The 20288-nt window shown below is 33.8% G+C and overlaps 1 protein-coding gene across 1 annotated transcript in view; it reads right to left on the reverse strand.

The window, feature by feature from the left end:
* WASL (WASP like actin nucleation promoting factor) overlaps positions 1-20288 on the reverse strand; it is an 80510-nt gene that overhangs the window by 16331 nt on the left and 43891 nt on the right. The window contains exons 5-9 of the mRNA XM_053609149.1: positions 19818-19841; positions 11128-11296; positions 10413-10455; positions 8964-9117; positions 3439-3968 (exon numbers count right to left, since the gene is read on the reverse strand). Coding sequence (XP_053465124.1) covers positions 3439-3968; positions 8964-9117; positions 10413-10455; positions 11128-11296; positions 19818-19841 — 920 coding nt within the window. The remainder of the gene's footprint in view (positions 1-3438; positions 3969-8963; positions 9118-10412; positions 10456-11127; positions 11297-19817; positions 19842-20288) is intronic.

A 20288-nucleotide genomic window follows, 5' to 3' on the forward strand; every position in this document is an offset into this window, starting at 1 on the left:
GAGATTGTACTATAAATTGACAGTGATCAAAACAGCATAAACAGTATTGGCACAAAAGCAGAGAAGTAGATGTCGGGAACAGAATAGAGAACCAAGAGATGAATCCAGCTACTTACCGTTATTTGATCTTTGACAAGCCAATTAAAAACATTCAGTGGGGAAAAGACTCCCTATTTAACAAATGGTGCTGGGTAAACTGGCGGGCAACCTGTAGAAGATTGAAACTGGACCCACACCTTTCACCATTAACTAAGATAGACTCTCACTGGATAAAAGATTTAAACTTAAGACATGAAACTATAAAAATACTTGAAGAAAGTGCAGGGAAAACTCTTGGAGTAATCGGCCTGGGTGAATATTTTATGAGGAGGACTCCCCAGGCAATTGAAGCAGTATCAAAAATACACTACTGGGACCTGATCAAACTTAAAAGCTTCTGCACAGCCAAGAACATAGTAAGTAAAGCAAGCAGACAGCCCTCAGAATGGGAGAAAATATTTGCAGGTTATACCTCCGATAAAGGTCTAATAACCAGAATCCACAGAGAACTCAAATGTATAAGCAAGAAAAGAACATGTGATCCCATCTCAGGGTGGGCAAGGGACGCCAACAGAAACTTCTCTAAAGAAGACAGATGCACGATATACAAACACATGAAAAGAAGCCCATCATCCTTAATCATCAGAGAAATGCAAATCAAAACTATTTTGAGATATCATCTAACCCCAGTAAGAGTAGCCCACATAACAAAATCCCAAATCCAGAGATGTTGGCGTGGATGTGGAGAAAAGGGCACACTTCTACACTGCTGGTGGGAATGCACACTAATACGTTCCTTCTGGAAGGATGTTTGGAGAATACTTAAGAGACCTAAAAATAGACCTGCCATTTGATCTTATAATTCCTTTACTAGGTTTATACCCAGAAGACCAAAAATCACAATATAACAAAGACATCTGTACCAGAATGTTTATTGCAGCCCAATTCATAATTGCTAAGTCATGGAAGAAGCCCAAGTGACCCACGAATGGACCAGCAAATTGTGGTACATGTATACCATAGAATATTACGTAGCCTTAAAGAAAGATGGAGACTATACCTCTTTCATGTTTACACGGATGGAGCTGGAACATATTCTTCTTAGCAAAGTATCTCAGGAATGGAAGAAAAAGTATCCAATGTACTCAGCCCTACTATGAAACTAAATTATAGCTTTCACATGAAGAGTATAACCCAACTGTAGCACAAGACTAAGGGGAAAGGGCCAAGGAAGGGGAAGGGAGAGGGGAGGTTAGGGTGGAGGGAGGGTAATGGGTGGGGCCACACCTACGGTGCATCTTCGAATGGGTACAGGCGAAACTTACAAAATGCAGAATACAAATGTAAGGCTATGTTGAACAGTTTGATGAGAATATTTCAGATTGTATATGAAACCAGCACATTATACCCCTTGACTGCACTAATGTACACAGCTATGATTTAACAATAAAAAAATAAATAAATAAAAATAAAAAAAAAATACTTCCCACTAACTACCCTTAAAGTTCTTCAACTCCTTCTGAGAAATCTTCAGTCTGAACTAAATGGGGAAAGGGAGCAAAGATGATTGCTCACAGGTTGATCTAAGTGCTATTCTGAATACATGTGAAGAAAAGATTTAGATGTACTTTAAAGAACAGACACTTCTTAAATCTCTTAAATCTATGGTATGCTAAGTTTAAATGTTTTCATTTGATTGTATTTCGTATCCATCACTTTCCTCCTACCCAATGCTTGTGAGATTGATAGTTACTTTAATCCTTTATGTTGCAAAATCATTTTCAATTAATATATCCTTTTGCTATCTTCATTTTCCTCATAGAAAAATCTCATCTACCCAGAAGGAAAAAAATCCTTTTATCATAAGGACACTTGTACTAGACTGTTTATTGCAGCTCAATTTACAATCGCCAAAATGTGGAAACAGCCTAAATGCCCACCAACCCAGGAATGGATTAACAAGCTGTGGTATATGTATACCATGGAATACTATTCAGCCATTAAAAAAAATGGAGACTTTACATCCTTCGTATTAACCTGGATGGAAGTGGAAGACATTATTCTTAGTAAAGCATCACAAGAATGGAGAAGCATGAATCCTATGTACTCAATCTTGATATGAGGACAATTAATGACAATTAAGGTTATGGGGGGGAAGCAGAAAGAGAGAGGGAGGGAGTGGGGTGGGGCCTTAGTGTGTGTCACACTTTATGGGGGCAAGACATGATTGCAAGAGGGACTTTACCTAACAATTGCAATCAGTGTAACTGGCTTATTGTACCCTCAATGAATCCCCAACAATAAAAAAAAAAAAAAAAAAAAAAAAGAAAAATCTCCTATCCATTACCTGACTGAAGTTATGTAGAATACATTACCCATATAGGCTCAGAAGGGAGTAATTGTAGACAGGTTAGGCTTTAGGATAGGAGTCAGTAAAATATAGACCATAAACCAAATCTAATCTGTCCTCTGGATTTGGCGGGCTTTTTTCTTTTTTAAACCTAAATGCTAAGGATGGTTTTTACAATTTCAAACGATTTTTTAAAAAATAACCAAAATAAGAGAATTCATGATATAAAAGTATATGAAATTCAATTTCAGTATCCATAAATAAGTTTTACAGAATGCAATCATGCCCATTCATTTAGGTATATCTGTGGCTGCTTTCGTGATAAAACAGCAGAGCTGAGCAGAAATGACAAGAAACTATAAGGCCCGTAAACCTAAAATATTTACCATCTGATCCTTTACAGAAAAACATTTGCTAACCTTTAGAAGATTGAATGATCACCTCACCCAATTCGGATAATCCTAAATTATCTGCCATCACTGTCAGATATTCTATTAGAACTCTTTCAATTTTCTGTAAGTGTGATTCTCTACTAATCCAAATTTTAGAATGTGGAAACTTTTTTCATAAAGTTATTAGTTTGGATTTACCAAAGTGATTCCAACTGGTTTGCAGTAGGGCCATTTTTAATTTCCCATAGTTTAATAAGAATTTTTCTTTAAATTGAAGTACCTTTCATTTAAAAGTAAAGTCTAGAACAATGACTTGCAAGCATACTACAAAACTATATGAAATATGAGAATAGGTAAAACTAATCTATGGCAATCAGATCAGCGATGGTTTCTGGAAGAACCAGGAAAAGGCATGAGGGAACATTCTGGGGTGACAGAAATGGTCTACATTTTGATATATGGGTTACACAGCTATAGGTATTTATCAAAACTGAATTACAAAACTATACATTTCATTGTACATAAAAATATTAACATTCAATAGGATTAAAAAGCTAAAAAGAGAAAGAAGCAAAAGAATAAACTTTTCTTATAAATTACTTTAAAATGCCATTGTGATTGATACATGATCTGAAATGAAAAGAAGAGGTTACTTACTGATTTTAGTTGAATACCCTGTCGTATCTGGTCTAAAAGTGCATCCCGTCCAGAGCAGGACACTGGTCGACTGTTCTGTTCCACTTTTTTTAGCTGAGCACCCTCTCTAATTTGATCTAAAAGAGCTGCTTTGCTTCCTGCAGGAGTTGGAACTTGATGGTCCCCATCAGAGGGGAGACCGGGAGGCGGTGGAGGCCCAGGTGGAGGTGGAGGTGGAGGTGGTGGAGGTGGTGCCACTGACCCTGCCACTGACAGAGGTGGAGGTGGGGGTGGAGGCCCTGAAGGTGCTGAGGAGGGAAGGGCTGGAGGCAGAGGAGGGTATATCCTATTTGGTGGTGGTGGAGGGACTCCTACACCAGGCCTAGAAGGAGGGGGTGGTGGAGGTGCAGCTGTGGGAGCTCTCGAAGGTGGTGGAGGTGGAGCGCCTCTTCCTCTGGCAGGAGGAGGAGGAGGACCTGAGCTATGTGGAGGGGGAGGAGGAGGAGGAGGAGGTGGCCCTCCTCTTGATGGTGGTGGAGGAGGTGGTGGTGCTGAAATGAAAACAGAAAAAAGAAGGCATGCTTTTTTCCCTTACAATCATCATATTGAAAAGCAACTCACTTTAGTAACTATAAAACAAAATAATACCAACAAAAAAAACCCTTATCTTTGCATTTACTTTTGAAAGTTATCTGAGCACATATGATACCTTACAATTTTATTTGGGAATTCTCAGCTTCAGTATCACCTTCCTGTTGCTTCTTGAAAAATATTGGCTAAAACAGGAGAATTTAGTTTTGAGGAATCAGTACCAGTTCTGAAAGTAAGGGGAATAAATACTTTTCTACTTGATATAATAACATTAATAACAAAATCATAACAATAAAATTAAGCATTTTGGTTAATAAGCATTATTTTACATTTTAATAAAAATTAATGAATACTGCCCTTCTTTAAAGAATCAAGTGTATTTAGTTTTTTTAACAAAATCACATTCAGAAGTATATAGTGTGGCATTAACACATTAGAATTTATTCACATTAATTTGAGCTAAAACTCAAATATAACACCTTTCTTTTAAAATGTAAGCCTTTGTCATCTAATTAATATTTGTACTTTTATAGTATAATGTCATGTATTTCTGAATGATAGTCTGCAATTCTAGTAATGGCATTATCGGAGGCTGGGTGCTCAGTTGAAATGTTCAATTACTTATTCAGGAGATATAAACTGGTGATTAACTGATAATTTCTTCTACAAACCGCAAAATGGAAGTTATTAATAAAAAATTACCATTGTTCTGGTTGTAATATTTGTATTCTTATTCCACTAAGTGAAAATGTAAAATAGGAAATCAAATTCAAACTATAATGGGAAATATAACTAAAACCTTAATGTACTAAAATTTATTTTATTTCATGATTTTACCAGCAGTATACAAAAATTCACATAATATATTTCGGTATTTCTCCACTGAAAAACAGAAAAATCAGTATTTTTAGAAGAAAGCCTAGAATCCATAACAACGATTTGTATTTACTGACACAAAGTATAATAAGGTATTGATGGATATTCTTCCCCAACCTATTTAATAATAAATGTCTCCCTTAATTGCAATGAATAAATTGGACACTCACTAATACAATGATGCCAGAAAGGAAAAAAATTCTCCCACTTCAAAGGGAGTAAAATGGTGTCTTACAATTTCATTTGTGATAATCATAGGAATCATGCTAGAAAAACTTATCAAATATAATCATAAACACTGAATGAAACATGCAGAAAAGCCAATATTCACATAGCTACAGTCTCCGGGTACATACATTTTTCAAAATGGAAATCACACATAGCTGAAAGCAGGAGGGTTATCCTATAGGCTGCTGCAGTAGGACTCTCCTATGCTATACTACTCTTAAGGTACAATGGGAGTCTAGATGTTGCAGCTGAAATGCACTCAATTTTGTAAAAGTACTCAAAAGAAGGAAACCTAAAACTAGCTAAAAACGAAGTTCTTTACTAATATATTTTGCAATCAAATAGGAAAATAGGAATATGGCATATATATGCTATGTATACACCCTAAACGAGATAGTGCATCAAACCTTTCAAACATATACAAAATTTCATTGTAGTAAGTTTTAGTTGTATACTTCAAATAGCAGTAATACTGTCTACACTGGAATTTTTAGGATTTGGTCATCTGTTACTAAAGAGGAAAAGGACTCAGCCTATCCTATTATATCATTTCTTGCAGTTTCACTAAGAACTTTGGATTCATAATTTTTTGTATGAGTTTTACATACAAAAGACTAACGTCCTTCTGAACTTGCAGTAAAAAAATTTGAGATAATTTGTGGTCTGGTTAATCATTTAAATAACACTAATAACTCTTTGCTCAAGAAAAGGAAGAACCTTAATTCATAGTGAATAAATCATTAGCTGTATCCTATTTGAACATAGCACAAGTTCAACATTTTTGTTATCTTGAAGTAATAGCAAACTTCTTTGTATTTTCTCAAAGAAAACATCTATTACCAATTTTCAATTTTTACAGTCATTACACTGTATCAACATTAAAAGGAAAGCATGTAAAAGACACACTATATCTCTTGTAAAAATGTAAATGAATTAAAAGAGGAGAGGAAAGGACAGAGGGAATGATGTTAATTAGGCTTACATGCACAAAAATGTCTGTTAAGCAGACACCACCCACCACTGGGAACAAGTCTATATTCCACAGATTTTCAAAACTCTAAGTCACTACAAACACTAGAACCAGAATTACAATAGTTATTTTTAAGATTATTTTTAAAAATAAAGTAAAAAGCATGAAACAGAAGTGACAACAATAACAACTGCTAATATCAAAGCTTAGTTAAAAGGAATAAAGAATGGAGCTTATAGAAAAAAGATTTTCCTTTTTTTAACTTTTTTTATTAAGTCAAATACACATAGATCATGAAAAAAAAAGACTTTCTTAATGGCACACTAGAAGGAAAGGTTGATATACTTAAAAATACATAGTATTTCAGATCAATATTAAGAGTACGAGTAGATAACTTCCTAGATATTTATAGGAAGTATAAGAAAACATAAAATAATATTTAACTTATGCTTTTAAAAACATAATATTATAGAATTCAAGAAACACTAAAGAACCACTCTCATGTACTGTCATCGAGATAAAACAAATAAAAAAATTTCAGCTAACACGAACACAAATTTATGGACACACTGGCAACTCTCTGAATAAGCACTTGCAGAACTGTGTGTGTTCATGTTTAGTTCCTCTTCCCCAACCCGAATTAATGTACATACAAACTTAAATTTATTTTATACAAGTTACTGAAAAAATGTCAAGCGTGAAAAGCAATCACTAAATATAAAAAATATAATTAGTAATTATAAAAACAACAGAGGTGCTGTGGGAAAGATTTAAAAAAAAATCCATAGAATTTCAATACAATTATCTAAATTACAAAGTAAAAGCTTTGATTCATAAAAAAATTAGTTTCCTTTTATTTTAGTGTCTATATACCCAAAACATTAGTTTGAATACAAGGTAGAAAACCTCACTGGAAGATCCGGACGCAGAATGTATACATGTTAGTTGCTTTGAAAATCAACACAACACAGCATATATGATTTGGAGCACTGGGTCAAATAATGTCTCATATACATACCACTCCATTGTGGTAGACCTACAGAACAGATTACTGTTACAAGTTAATGAACTTGAAACAACTGCATATAAACAAAAAGAAATGTTGAAAATCACTAATTACTTTTTTAAAAACACGATCACATGATTTTACACAGTAAATATAAAGAGATTTGATTCAGTAGGTCTAACAAAACCTATTTTTAAGACAAGTTCATTAATTTTTCCCATTCTAATTTACTTTTTCATATTTCTGAATATTAATTTCTATTATGTGCTCTGCTTAGAAAACATTTACTTAACAAATTGTTCGTTTGCCTTTCTACTATTCCTTTTTAAAAACTTTGTCTTATGAAATCATTCTTTGGCGTCTAAAAGGTTCCATAGAGTTAGATTCTTGAATATGGTAAAAATTGTTCAGACCTTATCTTTTGTTCCTGGAGAATGTTTTTTAATGCCCGTGTCTTTTTTGGTTTGTTTTAGGTAATTCAATTTAGGAAAGGCCTTGCCTAATTTAATGTTTTGAAAGCAGGCAAAATAAAAAGCAGTAATAATAAAGTTTAAAAACCAAACCTAATCAAGTTAATATGGTGAACTCTTAGTTTATTCAGTGATAGAGTAGCAGTATAGACAGTCCAAAATTGTCAAGAATAATTCATAAACTTATGAATGCAGAGAACTGAGAGATGCTGAGCATCACCAGGAAATGTAAGATGCAGGTGGATCGTAGTGCTGGAGAAAAAGAAAGTCAGGGAACACAGAACAGTTCAAGACCTTCTACCGTCTGTGCACTAACAGTAACTGACTGACTGGGAACATTTAGAAGTAAGAGTACTGTGCCCAAGGTGTGTTTTTTAAAAATCCACCACATTTGGAAATGTAATTTTCTGCACAGTAAGATAAATTAGCGTCATGCTACTTTCAGAAGAACACTGTGTTTTCACAATAGTAATTATGGTATTATACTTGTTTACATATCTGTCTGCATGCTAAGATTGTAAGATTTCTGAAGGTAGAAAAACTTCATTTTTAAACATCCTGAGACTAATGCTGGCATTATGATTATTGCATATGTCAGTGAATGAATCAATCAATCAAAGACGGAATGAACACTGGCAGTGAAAAGACACAGGTAAGCCAAATACCTAATTTTAAATGATAATTAGGATCTTCAGAAGCATGCTTTAACTGAAAGTTTTACTCTGCTACACTAGTATGAGGATGCAAAAACTAGGAAGAAGAAGAGTTCCAAATTCACAAGAGTTCCAAATTCACAAGGTGGCAAAGACATGACTGTCATATTGGAAAACTGAGTTATTTTATCTGTATTTTACTGTGACATTGTTAAGAAACAACTAAAATACAAGGTGCTTTAATAAACTATCACATCTTAAAAGCCTGCAAATTGTGCTCTCAGGTACCAAAAAGAAAATTTTAGGCTATATCCAAGAAAAAGTGTATTCAAAATTAATAGAAAGTTAGAGTTATATTCTGAATATGCTTACATTACTAATTAGAAGGTGATTATATTTCAATTGCTATTTCTGAATTATAATAAAAAAAAACTTTAATAGTGGTTTCTAGAATTCATTAAGTAAAATTCAGGCAACTATAACTCCTTATTCTAAAATAGAATATCTGAAAGATTTTGCATGAATTTTCACAAATTTAATAAAAAAAAATTTAATAATAAATGAAAGCTTGTCAAGTGTTTTAGTTATACCAAAGTAACACTAAGATACAGTATGATGGGCGACATAATTTGTCCATAAACTCAAATATTCTGCTCAAAAAAAAGGTTCACATGAATATATGTTTTCCATTAAATTGACCTCAAAAGATTCAAAAGAAAAAATTGGTAAAAATGCTTAAATAGAAATGTTACCTTGCCTTCGTAGTTCATTTTTAATAGCTTCAACACCTCCTGTTTTTTCAATAAAGTCATATATAGCTTTTGATGTTTCTTTGTCTTTAAGTTGTGCCTCTGAGATTCCACACATATCAAAAAGATTCTTCAATTCTGGATCTAAATTATTCAGCTACAACAGATAAAATAACTGCTAATCAAAAAATCTATCCCAATTTTTAAAAAAAGCATGATACAATTTAATTCACATCTGTATCCTTATGAAACTATTTTAAGTTTATAAACTTTTAACATGGCTATATATTTATATGCTTTTTTTTGAGATAAGAGTCTCACTTTGTTGCCCTAGGTAAAGTGCTCTGCTGTCAGAGCTCACAGCAACCTCATACTCTTGGGGCTCAAGCGATTCTTTTGCCTCAACCTCCCAAGTAGCTGCGACTTCAGGGCCACAATGCCAGGCTATTTTTAGAGATGGAGTCTTCTTGCTCAGACTTGTCTCGAATCTGTGAGTTCAGCAATCTACCCGCCTCCACCTCTGCCTCCCAGAGTGCTAGGATTATGGCTAGAGCCACTACATCAGACCCTATTTATATACTATTAAATTTTCTTATTTTTTAAAAAAACTGAATAGATGAGAAACAAGAATAGATTTTCTATCATATCTTCTTTCTTTTTTGATCCCTGCCTTCGAAAAGAAGGCATTTCACTTAAGAGTTCTACTAACCTGTTCGTGATTCAGACATCTCCAATGCTTACTTATTTTATCTGTCCTAAATAAGTTTATGTATAAACATGAATAAACACACAAAAAAGTAAGTCAATTTGAAAATCTGAGGGCAAGGACCTCCCTGCTACCTGAGAACCTTGTACAGTGCCCAGCATAAAGAGGCATTTAATATGTTTGTGGAATTAACACTGGAATTATAAAAAAAAAAAAAAAAAAAATCCAAAAGGATTTTTAACCCCAATCACAAATATTTCTCTTCAAAATAGTTTATCCAAACACTGATTGACTTTTACCAACAGTTTTATGTACCTTGCTCACAGTGCTATAAAATAATGAATGAAACTGCCAAAAGGATAAGAGAATGAAAAGATCTAGATAATTCAAAAACTGAATATTCAGAATTGATTACAATACTTTCTAGTAATTTGTTAAATATTCTCCTGAAATTATCACTTAGCAGAAATGACTTTCTTCTCTTGGCTTTCAAAGCACAAGAATTTTACTTACACTATACACATATATAAAGCCAAGGAATACTAAAAATTTGTCTTTAGAGACTTAGCTATGAACAATAGAATACTATGGTTTCAAACCTCAGTGGCATACATACATAAAACACAAATACATTCATAGAGACACCAGAATCCACAAAAATGAATAAAGATAAAAAATCTAAAGATATGCCAAAACATTACCACATATTTAGAGGAATAACATATATGGTGTGAAAATATACTTACATCAAAGCCTGTGTTTGGATCCCAACCAACATGACCAATGTGCCTAAAGGAGAAAATAGAAAAATACAGAAAAATAAAATGCATATAAGGCATTAAAACCATAATATATATGAAATCAAATAAACATTTGGCTGTGAATTTTTAACCTGAGTAGTTTTCATAGCTATAACCATATTCTGGGAAAAACTATGTATGAGGAATTGAGGAGACCAGGATTCTAGTCCTGGCTCTGCCTCCATTAAGTGAATCTTAACATTTTTATATAATCTCTCTACACATCTATTTCTTTACATGTAAAGTCAGCATGTGAGAATTAAGAATTTTATATGTGAGAAGACAGGAGTTTTATAATGAACTATGGAAAAGTGTTTGAAATATGCCGTATAAATACCAAAGGTTTTAATGCCTCTAGCCAATGCCTCTAGGAAATTTCTAATACTATATATAGAACAAAGTGAGAAATCATTTTTTGTCCAACAGTTAGTTGAAGAAGTAACTTTAAATTTTCTCTTATGATAGACAGAAAAGTAAACTGTAAGATTCAAAGAACAACTACTGAGCAATAGCTTTAAAAAAGCTCTAACTAATCCATAGTTAAAAATGTATGCAAGTGATGAATTCAAGTATCCTCCCAAAAGAAAACAAAACTTTCTAACAAGTTAAGAGCAGCAAGGAATAAATCAAAAGTAAACGCAAGAACAACAAAAGATCTTACTGAAAATTGCTTGGTGTTCCAATATCTGCCTTGGTTAATCTCTTTTTTTTAGCTTTTCCTTTTTTCTTTTCTTTGGTATGAGAGATGTTGTTAACTTGTGGACCATAAAATCTATTTGTTGTGATTTCTGGGTTTTTTATGTCAACTGTAGCCATGGGTAGATTAGGACCTGCAAATAAAGTAAAAAAAAAATATGAAAAGGATGGCACTTAAAGATAACTATATATAATCATAATTTATAAATTAAGCATTTTTTCCTGAAGTAGGATCATTCCATTATTATAAATTATTTACATTTTAATATACACCTATAATTTGTTTATAAATAAGAAAGTACTGCCTGAATTTTAAAACCTCGAATAAATTCTTAAACACACTACCATAGCTGCATTATTTCAAAGTAAATGTTTACTGTAACAGTACATCTCATAAAGAATATGAACTCTCAACTAGAATTTCACTTTAATTGGTATGATCTCTTAAATTTTGACTATAATAACCTTCTACCCAACATACTGCTCATTGGTCAAGTGGTATGTTTCACATAACAAGGATAAAGAAAGTAAAAGACACATCTACCTTGTTTTAAATTTAACAAAAAAAATCTACCCTCACTTCTGTTTCAACTTTATTAGTTCAAGAGGAAAACATACTTGGAAAGCTTTTACTACCATTTTCCCCCAAATTGTCACATATAAGTCCAGCAATATTTTTCCCATCAATACAAATACACCTTGACTTTGAGAAGGTGAGCACAAAAACTTAAAATGGAAAATTCTTAAAATACTCATCTTCTTTCTACAAGGATCAATAGTAAACACATTTCAGGCACCTTCAGATATTACCAATAGCATCATCAAAAACGACACTAAATACAGCACAAAACTTGTCTTATGATTCGCAAAAACATATTTTTGACCTTAAAAGCATGAAAGTTTGAATATAAAGTATTCAAGTTAAAAATTTCTTACAAATTTAACTAAAGGGCAACAAACATTCCTTAGAGATCCCATTTTAATATGATTTTCTGACAAAACCTATCAGATCAATGAGGTAATTAAATTAACGGCAACTTTCGAAATTTATAAAACAGTACCATCATTGTATACAAAAAGAGTTTACATGCAGCAAAGCTTAAAGACTGGTCTCCTTAAACAGGCCTTCTTGTTAGGATGGCCCTTAGCTGGTATCTGGGAACTTGGATTTCAAAAAGGTTCACTGTGCCGAAACTGTGCTAACAATGTGATTTCGGTTGAACACCTGCTTTCCCTCTGGGAGGCTGGAATCTTACGAAGTGCTAGGCAAAGGATGTTTGTAGGACTAGTCCCTAATAAAAACCCTGGACATTCAAATTACTTTTCCTTCAGACACACTTCACGTGTTGTTACAATTCATTACTGAAAGAATTAAATACACCTCCTATGATTCCACTGGAAGAAGCTTATATGTGTGGTCTCCTACGAATTTGAACCCATGTGTCTTCCCCTTTGCTGACTGGATTCCTATCTCTTCAATATAATAAATCTTTGCAATGAGTACAACTAGATATTGAGTCCTTATGGTGAATCACCAACCATGGAGATGGTCTTGAAGCCCCCCAACATAATCATAAAATGGCAAACAGAAATCATGGAAAGTTCTGAACTAATGCATACTGAGTGATCATTAAATACTAATTAGACTGCACTTCTTCAATTATGTTAAAAACCTCTAATGAATCCAATTCATTAAAATTATCTGAAATAAAAATGTTTACCTACATGGGTAAATTATATGTAACTTCTTTTCCTTCAACTTTACCATTAAAGATAAAACAACTAAAACAAATTCATGAAAGCCACCTATCATCTTAAGACAGGTAAAGTGATCTGGAAAGATGAATATTTTTTAATATCAACCAAGATTCAGCTATTTCCCTTAATATTCAAAGCCTACTTACATACAAATATGGCATACTCATGAACTGAACATTTTATTTATAATTTCGTTTAAAAATTCCATGAGAAATTGCTGATATTAGCAAAAAATGAAGCAACTCTTGAGAAAAAAAGGAAGCTAGTGAATGAATAATATGGATAAAAGCACTAAAAGTTCTTTCAGTGTTGAGGAATCATCTGAAAATATTTGGATCAAGAAGGTTAGTTACCCACACTTCCATATGAAAGCTACAACCCAACTACAGACCAAGATGAAGAGGGGAGAGAGGGGGTGGGGAGGAGAGGGGAAAGGATGGGTGGAGGGAGGGTAAATGGTCGTACTACACCTATGGTGCATTTTACAAGGGTAATGTCAAATCTACCAAGTGTAGAGTATAAATGTCTTAACACAATAATTAAGAAAGTACAGTACAGGCTACGTTAACCAGTTTATTGTAAGTATTTAAAATTGTATATAAAACTAGAACACTGTGGGCGGCGCCTGTGGCTCAAAAGGAGTAAGCAGGGCACTGGCCCCATATGCCAGAGGTGGCGGGTTCAAACCCAGAAGCCTGCCAAAAACTGCACCAAAAAAAAAAAACTAAAACATTGTACCCCATAAATGCATTAATGTACACAGCTAAGATTCAACAACAACAAAAAAAGGTTAGTTGAACAACACAGAATGATTTGAAGGGATGAATAAATCAATAGATTAAGAATTTAATTTTTAAATTTGTTCAGATACCAAATTTGTTTAGCATTTACTATAATTAATTTCACAAGATAAAGATCTTTTGAGACTATCTAGAATTCAAGGGTTACAGAGTTGAACTGGGTCACATTCATAGCTTCACAGACTGCTCTAGGGACTTCTTACTCTATTTCTTACTTCCTTTTCTGCTCTCTCTGTTCTTACAACTTTACTAGTCAGTACCAGCAACATCATCTACAGTAAGATGCTATAAATTATTGTTTACTCCCTTATCTTAATAACTAAGAAAATTTAAACATTAATTTAAGACAGATTTAGAAGTTATCTATTGATACCACTTTTCCTAAACTAGGTGTTCAAATTGCAACTATAAGAGAATGACCAAAGTCACCAGGAAAAAACAAAACTTAAAAAAAAAAAAAAAACCAAAATTAGTAGGAAAAAAACATCAAAAATATTTTTAAACTGCTTTAGCTTATATAAAAGCTAATATTAGCTAACATTCTACAAATGACCCAAATGACAAAAAAGAGTTAAATTAACTAAGCTTAATGGTTTAAATTATCCAAGCTACTAAATTTTTTTCTGAATTTCATTAGTACTAGTTAAACATTATTTAGGTAAGTCTACATGGGAAAATCCAGATTAGAGAGATGTATAAAGTCACAATCAACAGCCAGAGACAAAGGTGAACTCTGGTATCTTGGTTCCTACCTCATTACTCTTTCTATTAACTATTCTGCCTTTACACAAAATTCAAAGTACAAAGTGACCGATAATGCTAACTTTACAAATGTCATAATACATCACTTATCAATTTATCAGTTCTCTTAGTTGTAGTCCAACAATTCATCATTCAATAAATATTTACTACCAACTTTCAGAACTTAGAAAAAAAAGATTTTCTGCACATTCGAGAGATTAGTTTTTTTGTTTGTATCTGTTGACAATAGTTATTGACTTTAAAGATTGAAGATGTTAGGAAATAAGTTTAAAATGGTATTATAAAGCCTAATTAAGTTTTAAAAATGATACACTAAAAAAAGTGATAACCTGTTTAAGGCAATGAATCATTTTTAATGGTATAAAGTTTATAAAAAATTTGGTAACAAATAGGTATTCTTGAATTATTTCTAATAAAGTTTACTTATTCCATTTATGCAATTACACACATCTAGGAATACCTACTCAGTAAATACATAATTCGGGGGGAAATTTTCCTTCTTTTTCAAAAAATAAATTATAAATTATCTTTTTCTGATTAAGGACAACTGCCCCAAGAAAAGGTTTTTAAATATTCTTATGAATGGACATATCTAATTTTAAATCTAAAAGAACAAACTCAAGTTTCCCATTAAATAAAAAGCAGAGAACTCTCACCAAGATAAAATAATTGAGAAACAGGTGACTCAGATGTCAAACAGTCATGAAGCTGAGAACAAATTATTGGAAAGCATATAAGCTAAAGTGTGAGACTGACTAATAAAGAAATCAGTAGTTAGTGAGGAAGATATTGAATTGTATTTTAGGAAGATATGTAAATTCTACACAAAGTGTCCCTTTAATAACTGTAATTTGAAAAGATCTAGTAAAGTGACAATCTACATAAAGATCTGAGACAATGCACCTATATATCGACACTGCAACACATGGTTAAGGTGACCACTGCCACCTAGTGGTAGTACACCAGATACAGTAAAATAATGCTGCCTCCAATACAGTGGTCTCCACACAGTGGGGAGAGTAGAGTAAGATAATCAACAGCAAAGCAGGAAAAAATATTGGAACTCATATTCTTTTTTGTGTATGTTAATATATAAATGCCAAATTATATTTATAATTTATTAATAAATAAGTATTGGCAATATGTGCTGTATAATTTTGCCCTTTAATGGCACTATTTAAAAAAAACTCTCAGGCAGCAACTGTGGCTCAGTTAGTAGGGCACCAACCCCACATACAGAGGGTGGCAGGTTCAAACCTGGCCCCAGCCAAGCTGCAACAAAAAAATAGCCAGGCGTTGTGACGGGCACCTGTAGTCCCAGCTACTCTGTAGGCTGAGGCAAGAGAATTGCCTAAGCCCAGGAGCTGGAGGTTGCTGTGAGCTGTGACACTACAGCACTCTACCGAGGGCGACAAAGTAAGACTGTCTCTACCAAAAAAAAGAAAAACAAACAAAACTCTCCATGTGTTTAATAAAGAAATGTTTGGGACTACTGTAACAGAAGACTAAAACTATATAACTAAATCTTTTTTTAAAAATAGAAATATCAGAGAATTAAAATTATATTTAATTGTAAATTATTCTCTTAGTAGGGGTAATGGTGAGGTGCCAATGTCACATAAAGAATTTTCAAATTCTACCCATTCATTGAAATTAGATGCCTATTCAGAAATATGTTTTATGTACATTGAAAAAATAAAATGTTCTTAGAAAATAGAAGTACAGTCAGCCCTCTATATCCATGGGTTCTACATCTATGGATTCAGCCAACCATAGATCAATAATGAACAGGGTGGCGCCTGTGGCTCAAGGAGTAGGGTGATAGCCCCATATACCAAGGGTGGCGGCTTCAAGTCCGGCCCCGGCCAAAAACTGCCAAAAAAAAAAAAAAGACAGTTGCACACATACCAAACATATAGACCTATTTTCTTGTCATTATTTCCTAAACAATATAGTGCAAAAACTGTTCACGAAGTAATATAGAGATGATTTACAGGAAGATGGACATAGGTTATATGCAAATACTATACCATTTTATACCAGGAATGGAAACATCATGAATTTTGGTATCCACGGGGATCCTGAAACCAATCCTCCACAATGCCAAGGGACAACTGTACTTCCACCCTTTGCTTTATTTACTTGATTTCTACAACATCTATATTTTAAAATCTTGGATTACTTCCCCCTGCATTCTTAGATGGTACCACTAAAATCCCTTCCATTGATCTTCAATACGGTATATGCTCACCAAATTCAAAATAATTTAAGAAATTCAAAATGAGGTTAAAATACTGGGCACATAACAAGGACAAATTCTAATGCTACAGTAGAAGTTCACAGATGAATGACCCGTGACTCAGCTGCTTCTACTTTTTTTGCTTCTGTCGCTTCTTAGCTACATCTCTTGAGATATGTTACTTACCCTCTCTAGATCTCAGTGTATCCTTCACAATCATTTTGACATAGCACAGTGGATAAGGAAACTTAGAACATTTGAGCTCTAGAGTTATAACATTTGAAGTTGAATCCTGCTTCACCACTTACTAGTTATGTGACCTTGAGCAAGTTACCTATCTGTGCCTCAGTTTACTCATTTATAAATGGCAGATCATCAGAGCCACTTCAAAAGATAGGCAAACAGCACCTGGTAGGTAGCAAACGATCACTAGATAGTAGCTGCTATTATTATTATCATCTTCATCAGGATAACTAATAATTAGTAAGCGCTATAAGCACTTTGATTAACTCTATCTCACAGCAGCCCTATAAAGTTAAATATTTCCATTTAAAAAAGAAAGTCAAAGTACACAATATTTGGCACGTGGTAAACACTACTGAAAGTAGTCAGCCATTTAAAAAAAATTAGTAATAGGTAAATAACCCAAAATTTAACCCAGTACCTAACATTTGGTCCATGTTTTATATCAGGAAAATAAATTTAAGAACAAAATCAAAAGCAACGCATCTGTTTAACATATTAACTGCTAAGTGAGTTGTATTTAACTTACCCTGGTTTTGAGCCTGGGCCCCCTGAAGCATATACATCTCACACATCTCTTGACTTAATAAAACACCATGGCCCATGCTGGGCAGGGTGGCTAATACCTGCAATCCTAGTACTCTGGGAGGCCAAGGCAGGTGGAATGCTTGAGCTCAGGAGCTTGAGACCAGTCTGAGCAAGAGCATGTCTCTAAAAAAAAAAACAGGCGTTGTGGCGGGCACCTGAAGTCCAGCTACTTAGGAGGCTGGGACAAGAGGATCACTTGAGCCTAAGAGTTTGAGGTTGCTGTGAACTATGACACCAGGGCAACAAGGCAACAATGTAAGCCTTTGTCTCCAAAACAAACAAACAAAAACAAAGGCAAACAAACGAAAAAAACAAAATACCAAGGCCCCAAGAGAAAATTTTTTCCAGTGTGACAGTCAATATGTTAAAAGAAATAAACAAGAACAGTCACCAATAGTTCTCATAGATTAAGGACTTTGGGCTGGGCACATGGCTTATGCTATAGTGTTGGGGGGCCTAATGCAGCCCTACATGAACCCCCTTCTCTCCTTTTCTTCAAAGACAAAGGCGACAAAAGATCTGGTTAGCCCCACCCCCAAAGTTCATACCAAAGGACCCTAGGACCCTAATGTTTTGGGCAAGCTATGAAATTTGCCCACCTTCCTACAGCCTGGTATAAAAGGGGTTTCTAACTGCCCCCAGGTGCTGACACCACCTTTGCACTACCCAGTCAGGTCACCCTCCCCTTTCAATCATCTCTGGGCACCACTTTTCATATATACGCAGTCCCAGGGTTATGAATGAGATAGGTTCTATACGTTTCCTCTCAAGTTGAATTTGTATATAAATTGCAACAGGTACATTTACCTATTATCTGCAATAGCCTCTGTTACTAAGTGTGAGTTGTAAAATAGGTAATATAGGTTTGTTCTTAAGTTGAACTCGTAAGTAAGTTGGAACATGTACATTTACCTATTACCTGTAATAAACTCCGTTCGTAAGTGCAATTTGTATGTAAGTTGGATGTTTGTAACTTGGAGACTTACTATAATAGTCTCTGATGTTAAGTGTGAGTTGTACATAAGTCAAATGTTTGTAACTTGGGGACTGCTTGTAATCCTAGCACTCTGAGAGGCTGAGGCATGAGGATCACTTGAGGCCAGGAGTTCAAGACCAGCCTGAGCAAAAGTGAGACCTATGTCTCTACCGAAAATACAAAAAACTAGCTGGAGATGGTGGCACATACCTGTAGTTTCAACTATTCCAAGGGCTGAAGCAGGAGGGTCGCTTGAGCCTAGGCATTTGAGGGTGCAGTGAGCTAGAAGATACCACTGCATTCTAATCAGGTGACAGAGTGAGACTCTATCGCCAAAAAGTAAATAAATAAATAACAACTTAGTAGTATATAGTAAAGTTTTCCCTGCATAATCATTCTAAGTTATAGTAAGAGGATGTGAGATGCTTTTAAAAAGAAGCAGTTTTATTCCCCATTTTAATGAAGCAATTATTCTTCACCTTCTAGTCAGGGACCCCTTTAAAAGTGATAAAAGCCACATTTCCTTTTTCCGGAGAAAAGAACAGATACTTCAAAATTTAGCACATAACTTCAATGAAGGTTTATGGAATTCAGGATGAAAACTATCTGAGACCTTATCTTTTACTTCTTGGTATTCTGATTTTATTCTCTGGTGTTCAATATTAAAAAAATAAGTTCATAATACATTAAGTGTTCATTACCAAATTAAAGAGTAGCATTATATAGAGTTACAATTAGTTCTAAACACTATTACAGTAAATGAAATGAAAATGTGACATAATTATTTTAAAGTAAGAAAAAAATAAATCTTAAAGCAGGAAATCAACAAATATGTTAAACAAAATTTACTACCTTTAGGTAAGATTTAAGAATAGACTATATAGTTTCTAAGTTTAGTCAATTGTGAATACAAAATTAAGATGTAAGAATTAGTGATCTTCATCCTATATATTTTTCCTTTATGCTAGAAGAAAAGAAAAACCAAAGAACAGGGTGGCGCCTGTGGCTCAAAGGGGTAGAGCGCCGGTCCCATATGCCAAAGGTGGCGGGTTCAAACCCAGCCCTGGCCAAAAAAAAAAAAAAAAAAAAAACCAAAGAACAGTATGTTTCCTTAAGTCTCACCTGTCATTCATGAATTTAAAATAAGAACACAATAAGCGAATTTAAATAAGAACAAAATAATATTTGCTCACAGATATAAATATTAAGTATTAATGTATGGTACATGTTTCTATAATGATTAAACCAAATATAAAATCTTTTTGATCAATAATTATCAAAGAGCTTACCATTTGGGGGATCTCGTCTTTTCTCTGTTAGAAAATAAATCAGAAAACATTGTTAGTCATATATAATACAACTTCAACATAAAAAACAGAATTCACTTAAACCCACTCCTAAATTGAAGTAGAGTTAATTAAGGAGAACTGACATTTGAAAGAAATGTCATTTAAGCAGAGATCTAAATGAGAAAGGAAACGATCTATTCAATGACTCTAAGAAAGGCACAGCATAAAAGAACATTATGAAGACTGGACTGGAGTGGGCAAAACCAAAGAACAGTATGTTCTGTTCAGACAAGAATGGAAACCAGTCAGAGAGAAAAGTCAGGGACTGGATCATGTAGGATCTCACAGTTTATGGTTAAGGGTTACAGACTGTATTCTACATGTGATGGGAAGCTCTTATGGGGTTTTGAAGAGGGCAAATGGCATGATACAATCTATGTATTTAAAAGTTTACTCTGGCTATTATATAAA

This window comes from Nycticebus coucang, chromosome 11 (genome assembly GCF_027406575.1).
Source record: "Nycticebus coucang isolate mNycCou1 chromosome 11, mNycCou1.pri, whole genome shotgun sequence".
In the NCBI taxonomy this organism is placed as follows: domain Eukaryota; kingdom Metazoa; phylum Chordata; class Mammalia; order Primates; family Lorisidae; genus Nycticebus; species Nycticebus coucang.